The sequence below is a fragment of the Schistocerca americana genome, chromosome 3 (genome assembly GCF_021461395.2).
Source record: "Schistocerca americana isolate TAMUIC-IGC-003095 chromosome 3, iqSchAmer2.1, whole genome shotgun sequence".
NCBI classification, from domain to species: domain Eukaryota; kingdom Metazoa; phylum Arthropoda; class Insecta; order Orthoptera; family Acrididae; genus Schistocerca; species Schistocerca americana.
In genome coordinates, this window is record NC_060121.1 from 240,236,927 (window position 1) to 240,250,045 (window position 13,119).

General features: G+C 43.5%; 1 protein-coding gene across 1 annotated transcript in view; it reads right to left on the bottom strand.

Moving 5' to 3' along the window:
- LOC124605707 (luciferin sulfotransferase-like) overlaps positions 1 to 11,752 on the bottom strand; it is a 170,229-nt gene extending 158,477 nt beyond the window's left edge. The window contains exon 1 of the mRNA XM_047137575.1: positions 11,520 to 11,752. Coding sequence (XP_046993531.1) covers positions 11,520 to 11,703 — 184 coding nt within the window. The 5' untranslated portion in view covers positions 11,704 to 11,752. The remainder of the gene's footprint in view (positions 1 to 11,519) is intronic.
- Positions 11,753 to 13,119: the final 1,367 nt, after the last annotated feature.

Here is a 13,119-nt window from a genome sequence, read left to right on the forward strand (position 1 = left end):
TCCAGACCATCACACACGAATTCCAAACTGTATCGAGATCCACTGCGAGTACTTTGAACGTTAGGCGGGAGGTGTGAAAAATTGGATTTCATGGTCGAGTGGCCGCTCATAAGCCGCACATTACGCCGGTAAATACCAAACGACGCCTCGCTTGGTGTAAGGAGCGTAAACATTGGACGATTGAACAGTAGAAAACCTTGTGTGAAGTGACGAATCACGGTGCACAATGTGACGATCCGATGGCAGGGTGTGGGTATGGCGAATGCCCGGTGAACGTCATCGGCCAGCGTGTGTAGTGCCAACAGTAAAATTTCGGCGGCGGCGGTGTTATGGTGCGGTTGTGTTTTTCATAGAGAGGGCTTGCACCCCTTGTTGTTTTGCATGGCACTATCACAGCACAGACCTACACTGATGTTTAAAGCACCTTCTCGCTTCTCACTGTTAAAGAGGAATTCGGGGATGCTGACCGCATCTTTCAACACGATGGTGCACCTCTTCATAATGCACAGCCTGTGGCGGAGTGCTTACTAGACAATAACATCCCTGTAATGGACGGCCTGCACAGAGTCCTGACCTGAATACTATGGAACACCTTTGGTATATTTGGAGCGCTGACTTCGTGCCAGGCCTCACCGACGGACATCGATACCTCTCCTCAGTGCAGCAATCAGTGAAAAATTGGCTGCCCTTCCCCAAGAAACCTTCCAGCACCTGATTGATCGTATGCCTGCGAGAGTGAAAGCTGACATCAAGGTTAAGGGTGGGCCAATACAATATTGAATTCCAGCATTTCCGATGGAGGGAGCCACGAACTTGTAAGTCATTTTCAGCCAGGTGTCCGGATACTTTTGATAACATAGTGTATGAACGCGCCGCTACGGACGGCATAGTAGATACCAGCGACGTGTTGTGAAGAGGGTTTGTAGATTCAACAAACTAATATCGAAATTACTTCACTTACGACCGTACAGTCATTTTCAATAACTCATCTGCTGATTCTTGGTTCATGCCTGCCTCATGATGTATGAAGCATCGTACAGCATTTGATGTTTCTATCGGGAAATTTACGTTCAGTTAACACACAAGTTAGGCATATTAATTCGTTGCTGTCGACAATATAAGTACTAAGGTAGGCCGGAATAGATAGCCAAGACAGAAGTGGGCAGTACATGAATGAAGTTTAAGGGCGATGACAGGCGAGGCACTTAACGGATTAGAAGCAGGTACCGTGAGCAATGGATTTTTTTTATTTTTTCATTTGCGACACCCATTGTACGTTGCACGTAATGACACTGGTGTAAAGATGTTGTTAGTCCAATAACAGTCACAAAAAGTAATTTAGGTAACACACGTAAGATGTACCTTACAAGAAGCCATGGACATTAAGAGTTTCTTGTGTTGACACATTCCCCAACTTTTGAAGTTTGTCGGTACATTTAGAGCTGACTCTGCACGAACTCCGTAAAAAATAAAATCCTACGTGATACCGACGTGACCTGACGTTGGTGTACACGTCACAATATTTTGAGTAACCACATCGCTTCAGGTTGATACCCGGTTTGTATTCCGTGCTACTGTTATTCGAGTGAAATATCGTGCAGATTTTTGCAATATCTGATTTACTGGACAAACAATACAACGTGAAATTTTGCGTAAGCGCGGGAAAAACTTTACCGAAATGTTTGACCTTCTGAAGGAAGGTTACAGGCGACGCTGTATTGCGAATGGCTCCTCTGATTGCAAACTGTTCGTCAATCAACTGAATGGGTTGATTCGCATTGACGAAGTATCTCCACGAGCAAAACAAAAGCACGGCAGTCTCTGTCGAATGTCACAGTAAAGCTCATAGTTTGCCTTCGATGTCAGCTGAACTGAGTGTTCCTAATATTTGCCTAGAAGTCAGTCAAACGTCATGACTAAGCAAACGCTTTGAAAAGGCTGTGCAGGGAAATTCGCAAAAAGTGACTACCGTTGTGGCAAGAGAGCCGAGTGTTTCCTTCAGCTTTGCAACGGACCTGGCCACTCAGCTTTGTCAGCTCGCGAGTTCCATGTAAAATAAATAAATAAATAAAATAAAAAATCTTGTGATTGCACTCACAAAGTAAAAATCAACGCTCAAAACGAAGCCGTTTCGACATTATTGATGACACCAATAATTCACAATTACTGAAGAACATTCTAAAATAATCTATACTTGACTGCATGGCGAAAGGTAAACATCACCGAAAAAATTGTATGAGTAGAGCAGGGTATGCTTTGAAGGACACAAGAACTAAACATCTGTTAAATTGAATAAAATGGTTTGAGAAATCATTTTCTTCCACTCTTATATGTTCAGATAAATGACTTTCTGTCATGTCCTTGACAGTGGTTTACAATGATGGTATGAAGAGATAGTTGTTGACAGGTGTGCGTATTACCAAACCAGCAGTTAAATAAACCGTGGTTGCAGAATACTGACACGAACTGTTTACAAAATAATGGAACGACTGGTGGAAATCGACTCGAGAAAGATCAGTTTAAGTTCCAGAGAAATGTAGAAACATTTCAAGTAATAGTGCCTCCGCGACTACTCTTAGAAGGTAAACTGAAGAAAAGCGAGCTCAGATGTACAGTATTTGTAGACTTTCAGAAAGCTTTTGACAGTGTTGTCTGGAACATATTCTTTGAAATTCTGAAGTTCAGGGGTAAAATTCAGGGTAAACACTACGTATAACTTGTGAGGTAACTGTAAGAGCCGACGGATGTGAATGGAGGGTAGTATTTGAGAAAGGAGTGAGGCACGGCTATAGCCTATCCGCCATGTTATTCAGTCTGTGTACGGAGCGGTCTGTGAAGGAAACGAAGGATAAATTTGGGAAAGGAAAGGGACAAGATGTAAATCGCAAGAACGCAGGATTTCGCGGACGTAGTAGACGTTATTAAAAGATTTACGCGGAAACGTTTTTTGACAGACTCAGATTAACTGTCAGCACCACAACCTTTATTAATCCATAAATATTTAAACATCTGTTTCTCCACACCTGTATCACTTCCTGGTCCTACATGAAGCGTTCTCTGAGGCCTTTCAGGTACATTCCCAGGTCTCCACTACTTTCTTGTGTCAGCCTGACACTGGTACATTGAAAATAGCTTTCTTTTGTATTTTCTGTTTCCTCACATAATTTTTGCCGACGTGTAGCAGTTATTAATATGGCGGCGAATGCATAGCACTTTCGCTCCTGTCCCCTGTTGTCAATGCACCGTTGACGGTGTTACATCACCTCATTGCACGTCACAAAAACTTCAAAAGGAATGCGTTACACTATTCTCAACATGACATGCATTACTATTGCCACGACGCGCATAAAGGTTTTAATGAACGACTTGAAAGCTTGAACGAGTTCTTTTTTTCGCTAATGATCGATAATTTCACACACACTACGTGTTCAAAAGTATCCAAACACCCACAAAAACATGCGTCTTTCATATTAGGTGGCTTGTGCTCCCACCTACTACCAGGAACTCCATATTAGCCACCTCAGTAGTCATTAGACATCGTGATAGAGCAGAATGGGGCGCTCCACGGAGCTCACGGACTTCGAACGTGGTCAGGTGACTGGGTGTCACTTGTGTCATACGTCTGTAGGCGAGATTTCCACACTCATAAACATCCCTAAGTGCACTGTTTCCGACGTGATAGTGAAATGGAAACGTGAAGGAACACGTACAGCACAAAAGCGTGCACTACTCCAAAGACAATAACTAACACTCTTTATCTATCTGATTACTGTCATACTGAAAAAAAACATGTCGCTGCGTTTCATAAAACGCCTGCAGCTGGCTCCTAGGCACTTCCGTGTATGATCTCCGCAGCAAGAAATATAGAACACTGTTTAAAGTGAACAGGGAAAAATGTTACACAAGAAATACCACACTCAAACTTCCACCGAAACATATTCATTGACTTCAACGTAACCTCACCAAGTCCGCTTCGTTCACTCAACACCGCTTTTAGCTAGCAACTACATTCACAATCTGATATGAGGCAGCTGTCTACTTAACATTTGCACGCTCACTAAAACGAAACATTCGCCTAGAAAATCCGGAAAAGAATTAAACAGAATTCCATGGTCGCGGAAGGGAACACATTTATGATACTTCTGGTAATTCCGTATCTGAAAAGTAACTTCGTTGATAACTAAGGATCAGTAACTCCCCACTATGGAAAGACGAGCTCTGTAATAGACCAACACTATTCAAGAGGGGACACCACTCATCCTTCTAACCCTGCGAGGGTCATCAGCTGATTTCCCGATGATTTCGCTAGCTCCAGACCGCTTCAAGAAACTACACTCTTTGATCAACTGTATCACAGTACCAGGACGCCTATCAATGGACGTTAATATGGGGAGCGATCACCCATCGCCTTTATGGCGGTTTGATCTCTGCTGGGGACACTTTCAGTGACTTGTCTGAATGTCTTTGGAGGAATGGCAACCCATTCTTTCTCACTAACCAAAACAAGGGAAGATACTGATGTTGGACGCTGGTGCCCGGAGCAGCTTCGACGTTCTAACCCACCCCAAGGGTGTTCCATTGGATTCAGATCAGTACTCTGGACAGAGCAGTCCATTTCAGGAACATTATCATCCGCAAAGCATTGCGTCATGTATGCTTCTTCGTGACAGGCTGCATTGTCACGACGATAAATCATCGTCTCTCTACTATATGCAGTACACAATGGCGTAAAATGTCTTCTTATGCTGCCGCGCGGGATTAGCCGAGCGGTCTGGAGCGCTGCAGTCATGGACTGTGCGGCTGGTCCCGGCGGAGGTTCGAGTCCTCCCTCGGGCATGGGTGTGTGTGTTTGTCCGTAGGATAGTTTAGGTTAAGTAGTGTGTAAGCTTAGGGACTGATGACCTTAGTTAAGTCCCATAAGATTTCACACACACACACATCTTCTTATGCTTCAGGATTTACCATTTTCTTAAAGATAATAAGGGACTAGACTCTAACCACCAAACAAAAACCCTGCTGTAACACCCACCTCCTTCATACTTGAGGGTTGGCTTTACATGCGATGGCAAGTAACGTTCTCCTGGCATTCGTCAAACCCAAACCCTTCTGTCGGATTGTTACAAGGTATAGCATGATTCATCAGTCCTAATCATTCGCTCCAATGATGCACTGTCCAGTGGCGTAGCTGTTTACATCACCTCAAGTACTGATTAGTACTGACTACAGAAATCTGTGGCTTATCGGGAATTGCCCGACCTCTGTGCCTCATTCTTTTTAACTCGCTACGCACAGTCATGCTAGCTGGACTGCTGGTGCCGCTTTGGAGCGCACTAGCGATTCCGCCAGCTTGTTTCATGAACTTTTTTACAGTCAGCCTCCGCAGTGCTCGACGATCGCTGTCTGTCAGTGCACGAGGTCTACCTGGTCTCGGTTTAGCTGTAGTTGTTCCTTGGCATTCCCACTCCACTATCACGTCACCAGCAGTCGACTTGGGCAGCTTTGGAGGGGTTGAAATGTCCCTGATGGATCTGTTACTCAGGTGACACCCAGGGACCAGCGCACGTTCGAAATCACTCAGCTCTCCTGCGTGACCCATTCTGCTCTTACTCCTTCTCAACTGACAGCGCAATACTCCCTGCCTCCTTTTACACAGGCAGGTGCTTCTCTAGTGACATCTAGTGGTAATTTCCGCATGACATAAGGGTCTCTGGATACTTTTCATCGCACAGTGTTAATATTTAGCCTTTTCAGCCAATCAGTCTCACGAACCGAATTCAGACGTTTCCATTTCCACTACTAAAACATCTCTTCAAGGTGCTGCATCCTGCCAAAACTTACAGAAGTTCGTTTTCCACCAGAAGGTGGAGAAATCCAGATGTAATGGGAAAATTATTCCCTCTTACGCCAGCTTAGTAAGCTCAGACCACTACTCTAGAAGAATTATGGAAAGACCCATCATCTCCTAAAACTATACTCCGTCCAAACAAGCCTTGGAAGGCCCAATGATACCGGCCGGCCGCCGGGTCGTCCTCAGCCCACGGGCGTCACCGCATGCGGATATGGAGGGGCATGCGGTCAGCACTCCGCTCTCCCGGCCGTATGTCAGTATACAAGATCGGAGTCACTACTCCTCAATCAAGTAGCTCCTCAGTTTGCCTCACAAGGGCTGAGTGCACCCCGGCTGCCAACAGTGCTCGGCAGACCGGATGGTCACCCATCCAAGTGCTAGCCCAGCCCGACAGTTCTTAACTTCGGTGATCTGACGGGAGCCGGTCTTACCACAGCGGCAAGGCCGTTGGTACCCATCATCTCCTGGCTAAACAAAATCATATTCTCCCTGCTTTCGGAAACTGGTACTAGTGTCCATATTAAGTAAAGGGAAGATGTAGCGGGAAGAAAGAAGAGGGAAGGGAGGAACTGATGATATCAGCTGTAAGGGGTCATTGTGCGGTATCAGCGGCGACAAGTGAAAATATGTGCTGCTCCAGGATCCGATTCCAGGATTTCTAGCATACTAGGCAGTTGTATTAACCACTGCGCAACCCGGGCACTGTTTATCGCAATGCGCGGGCTATCTCGGCACGCTCTTCAACCGACCCACATTCCCACCTAGAACCATCACTTATCTACAGTCCCCATCCATGTCCTCCGTGCTCGCTATTTTTATATTCCTGCTGGAGGTCGAACGTAAATGTGCATCTGCACTGATGGTACCGGATTCATAGCCCGTTGAGTCGTATCAATTATATGAATGTGTGGTGTCTGTTCTTTCAAACATGTTCGAAAGAACGGACACGAAGCATTCATATGACTAGTGTCCATAATAGCGAACAGGACTAGCACACAGACGACGCACGCGGCCGGGAAACGACATGTTAAGCGGCCCCTAGACTGTCGATAACACTGGACAATGACATCGTGCAATAGATTGATGGTTGGCTCCAGACAGCGAAGTGATATTGCGCAAACCTCATGTCAAATCTCGAACGTGCCAAAATGGCGGATATGGATGCCAGCTGTTATAGGCGCTTGGACTGGCTTTGCGCTCGTGGAAAGAAAAAGAGGAAGCGCCGATGGATGAAGGAGTGGTTTAAGAAGAGAGGAAGCCCGGCGCATGAAAATTTCTTAGGGGCTTGAGGATAAGTGAACCAGACATCTCTAGGAACTTTCCGAGGATGGACGCTCGCTCATTTGATCTATTTCTGCAAATAGTTACACTTATAACTAAGGAAAAGAACACTCATTTGCGAGACACTGTTCCTGTAACTCAGCGTCTGTCATTTACCTTACGTTATTTGGCAACAGCAAGTTCTTCGAAAGCGAAATATCACCACAGGCAACCCTAACCGTGATGGACCAGAGGACAGTTATTATACAATGTTTGAAACATTTCGTAAAGATGTCTATACGTGTTTAGTGCCGAAATTTCGGTTTTATTTCAATTATAACGGATTTCTTGATCTAGCAAAAAACTCAAGATACCAGAAATACGAAAGTGTTGGCTCCAGTAGCTCGTCAGTCAGAGTTCTGCTTTCCGTTGCACTTTCACAATAAGTCGCCAACGAATTTAGCTTCTTAACTAATTGTAGCGTATCTATTTCCAGATATATTTCACTATTATTTGACAACTTTGCTCAGTTTTTCATCTAACATTTGGAACTGACAGCGATTAGCCACATTTATCAAACTGTATACGTAATTTCAAACCTTTTCAAAACTTTTTCTCGCTGGCACATCCCAGAAAATGATGAAACGAAAAAAAAATTTTCACTTACTACGTTTTCGCTGGTCGTGCAGTAAAACGGCAGCATCAGACATGGCAGTTTAGTTTATTACTTTCTTACGGCTAACCCTGTTGACAGTACAGTTTGTAGACAGTGTCCATATATACCACAGAATGTACCTGTGAAAGTATATCATTGTGCGGCACACAGTCAAGGAGGTATGAAGCCATAAACAGTTAGACGCGTGAGAAACTTGCATTTGCTTAAAATGGCGCGCAGAAAGACTTCAGTATCACGTATTTAGTATTTCTTTACTGCTAACTCTGTTAGCAACACAGTTTGCAGACAGTTATTACATACTAGATATTAGGGGTATAAGTGCAGATATGGTGATCATTGCTACCTTAATATGTATCCACGTCATTGTGTTACTTGTTTTTTCTCAGCGTCTAACAGTCTTCCCGCAAATACGTCACATAATGATGTTTTCTGCAAGGTCGTAACTGCACTACTAAATGGGCTACACCTGACAGTATAGACTAGGAATTTTGCGTGCACGCCTGCACGCTTCAACACCTGACCTGCTGCCCATGGGAAAATAAGCATTAATACATTGCTCTTGCCACATGTACTTGGAGGTATTAACCGAACTAAAAACATAGTACCCCCTAAGCGCTTTAGTTTGCAGATAAAGTAAATATTGCTGTAATATTATTCGGTACACTGTCACCAGTCACCAATAAAAACATTTGCACTTATGCCCCTAACCCCCTGTATATCACTGAGTATCTCTGCAAATTTTCATCATTGTACGACACACAGTTCAGGAATTATGACGTCATAAACATTTAGTTGCATGAAAAACTAGCTTTTGCTTACAATGGAGCGCAGCATTATACTCATCCTGCGATTCATAAGACTTAGCGTCTTCCAACAAACTTTAAGCATAATTTCAAACCTTTTCTCAGCTTTTTCTCGCTTACGTGCTTAACGTCAAATATCTGACACCAACTCATTATACAGGTAATAAGACATTTGAAACTGTTTTGTACACACGAGGTCTGTTCTTTGGAGAGTCGAGGGTTTACTGGTTTCTGGCTGATGTGGATGGGGTGGTTTTTTGTGCAGTGAAGGAAAAGTAGAAATATTAGACTAAGCAGGAAGTTGTCTACTATCTATACTCAAACGAAGAGAGATAGCCATTGTGCCGACTAAATCAGAAACTAGAACAGCTGATTTGCCATAGGCTATTTGCGTAAAACTACCAACGATCGGTAGTACCCTCGCAATATCAGCAGGGGCGCAGGGTACTTAGTGCCCACCTTTTGGAAATATCGTAATCTAGTCTGGTCCTTTATATTTTAGAATTTTGAAACAAAAATTATCGTTTTTAATGATTTTTTATATCAGGTTCTGTAGCTTTTTGGCATTTTTATTTAATCCAAAAATTGCAGTAAAAATGTCTTTTCGCAACAGATGTCATTTTCACATTTTCAGGTTCAGGACGCTTCTTAGACAATTATATAACTTTAAAATGTACGTTGTGAACGTAAATAAAAAATTAACGGAATTTGCATTTTTTTAAATTTTTCTGTTGCTGATAAAGTACCCCTCCATTTAGTGTAAACATTATGGAAAATGCTCTGGCGTTGCTAATATCGTGGTAAAAGATATTTTCAGGTTCTGTACACTACTTTTACATCAGAACCTATTTTTGAAAAGCAAGTTGATAATAAAATTTAAACACATTTAACGGAATTGTTTTTCTTTAGTTTTTTTGTAATAGTCAAAAAGTACTCCCCCTCCCTCCCCACTCCGCTCCTTTGCTTTACACGTTATGGAAAATGTTTTGGTATTGCTAGGATTAAGATGTAAACACGACAGTCGGCCGCTGTGGCCGAGCTGTTGTAGGCGCTTCAGTCCGGAACCGCGCTGCTGCTACGGTCGCAGGTTCGAATCCCGCCTCGGGCATGGATGTGTGGGATGTCTTTTGGTTAGTTAGGTTTAAGTAGTTCTAAGTCTGGGGGACTGATGCGCCCAGATGTTAAGGGGGGTAGGACGTCAAACGGGCAGACTTGGAGCAGTAGAGGCACCACAGGACATTTTAATTTCCACTGTCTATACTTTTACAAATAAATTCATAAAACTTTAACAGCATGACCAGGAAGGATTCAGGATTCATACTCATAGCAGTGGAAGCTCAAAAACGTAACAAAACACTTTTTTTTTTACATGTGAAATTTCATCATTTTTTCACTTACTACTGGCTGCATTTGTTACTATAGGTACACTTTTCTTCCTAAGTAAGAGAGATTCTTCGATGACTTTTGCACAGCATACAAACCAGAGTTACAGGTGTATGAAATTCTAGAAGTTATTTAATTTATGAAAAAATGAATGAACTGTTACATTTAAAACTTCATGTTTAGAAAAAATTCAAGTTTTATAGTTAATTATCTCAATTTTTTCCGCAGTTTTTAATAGATTTGGAAAATTCTAGAGTTTCATTCACCTGTAACTACTGTTTGTATGCTATGAAAAATTCATCGAAGAATCTCTCCTACTTAGGGAGAAAAGTGTACCTACAGCAACAAATGCAGCCAGTAAGAAGTGAAAAAATGATGAAATTTCACATGTAAAAAAAAGGTATTTTGCTACATATTTGAATTTCCACTGCGATGAGTGTGTGTCCTCAATCCTTCCTGGTCATGGTGACAAAGTTTTATGAATTTATTTGTAAAATTATAGACAGTAGAAATTAAAATGTCCTGTGGTGACTCTCCGGCTCCAAGTCATCCCGTTTGACGTGTAAGTAGGCTGTTTATGTTTTTATATTGGTAACGCCACGTAGCGCTCTGTATGAAAATCACTGGCTGTGCTGTGTGCAGTCTGTGGATGGGTGGTATGGTTGTAATATTCGCTATTGTAGTGTTGGACTGTTGGATGTGAACAGCTCGTAGCGTTGCGCAGTTGGAGGTGAGCCACCAGCAGTGGTGGATGTGGGGAAGTGGGATGGCGTATTTTTGAGAGCGGGTGATCTGGACGTGTGTCCATCAGAAACAGTACATTTGTAAGACTGGATGTCGTGAACTGCTATATATATTATGACTTTTGAACACTATTAAGGTAAATACATTGTTTGTTCTCTATCAAAATCTTTCATTTGCTAACTATGCCTATCAGTAGTTAGTGCCTTCAGTAGTTTGAATCTTTTATTTAGCTGTCAGTAGTGGCGCTCGCTGTATTGCAGTAGTCCGAGTAACGAAGATTTTCGTGAGGTAAGTGATTTGTGAAAGGTATTGGTTAATGTTAGTCAGGGCCATTCTTTTGTAGGGATTTTTGAAAGTCAGATTGCGTTGCGCTAAAAATATTGTGTGTCAGTTTAGTGTTGATCAGAATAAGTAAAGAGAGTAATGTCTGAGTACGTTCAGTTTTGCTCAGCTGTTTGAAAATCAAATAATGTAAGAGGTTTATCAGCACAGTAATTCATTAATTTTTCTAAGGAGACGTTTCAGGCGTCCTACCCCCCGTAAGTCCCATAGTGCTCAGAACCATTTGAAGCGTTTGTAAACACGACAGCGGAAAACTCAGAAACTAGAGCAGCTCATTTCCAGAAGCTATTTGTGTAAAACAACTGACGATCGGAACGCCCACGTTCGGTAGGTGTAGGAAAACCACTTCAGGCCTTAGCATGTAGACACGACAGCAGAAAACGGGTTTCCGAAACTCGGTTTTTTTGTCTTTCGGAAGTTGCGTCTCGCGTAAGCGAAGGAAGCGAAGGCTGGCGCCACTCACCGGTCTTGGGGTGGGAGACTACCCAGGAGTCGGAGGCGCGCACGGGCAGCGCTTCGATGGCGTCGCGGAAGTCCGGGTAGTAGGCGGGCAGGACGACGCGGTTGGGCCCCACTCGCACGTAGCCCTTGCGGAAGTCTGTGAGGAAGAGCCGCGCCAGTAGCGCGTCCAGCTCTCGCTCGCCCATGGTCGGACTGGCGCCACAGGCAACGGCCGAGCAGCGTCTGCTCGCCTCGCACGCGCCAGCGCCGCCGCTGCGCTAAGCGTGTTCACGTCACGCGTGACACAGTTACGCCACTGGGCGGACCCCCGCTCCCAACTACCGACTGGACGGCCAGTCAGATAACGGCGGCCGCTCCTGTATCGCTCCCAACACATAATGAACCATCAGGTACGAACGGCTGCAAGGTTAAACTGACCGTAAATGAGTAACGTCTGTAGCAGTGTCTTCCGGGAGAGAACTCTCACCAGGGACCGTTCAAGATCACGCAGAGCCCACAGCACTGATCAACACTCACGTGTGTCTGGCGATATACGCTCGACTTCGAGAAGACTGTAATACTCTACTGGCCATTAAAATTGCTACACCAAGAAGAAATGCAGTTGATAAACAGGCATTCATTGTACAAATATATTATACTAGAACTCACATGTGATTACAATTTCACGCAATTTGGGTGCATAGATCCTGAGAAATCAGTACCCAGAACAACCACCTCTGGCCGTAATAACGGCCTTGATACGCCTGGGAATTGAGTCAAACAGAGCTTGGATGGCGTGTACAGGTACAGCTGCCCATGCAGCTCCAACACGATACCACAGTTCATCAAGAGTAGTGACTGGCGTATTGTGACGAGCAACAGAACAACCTGCAGGCTTGGACAGCATCTGCACGTACGATTAAGTAAGCATTTCTCGCGCTCTATCATGGCTGAAAAATATTGACACGAATTATCTACGGGAGAGTAGTAAGAGAGGTAGAAACGTATCTCGTGGAAGATCAGTTTGACATCTGAGGCCATAATAACCTTCCGACTTATAAGTGGAAGGAACGTGAACTTACATTTATAACACTCTTCGAAATTCTGAAGGTAGTAAGAATACAACACAGGGAGCGAAGATGATCTACCAGACTCCAGCTAACATTCGAAAAATTTGAATGGACAACTGTAGCTGAGAAGGGAGGGAGACAGGATTGCAGCATCTCCCCGATGTTATTGTATCTGTACATGGAGCAAGCACTAAAGTAAACCAAGAAGTTTGATAACTGAATTAAAGTTCAGCGAGAAGAAATAAAAACTCTGAGGTTTGTCGACGACGTAATTCTGAGACACGGCAAAGGACATGGAACAACAGTTGAATGAAATGGACAGTGTCTTGAAAAGAGATTATAATATTAACATCAGCGAAAGTAAAACATGGATAATGGAATGCGGTCGAATTAAATCGGGCGATGCTGAGACATTGAGATCAGAAACTGATGAGTTTTGCTATTTGGGATATCAGAAAAATAACGTTGACTGAAGTACAGAGGACGTAAATTTGTGACTGGCAACACCAAGAAAATCATTTGTTAAATCTAATTTTTAAGATTAGGTATAAA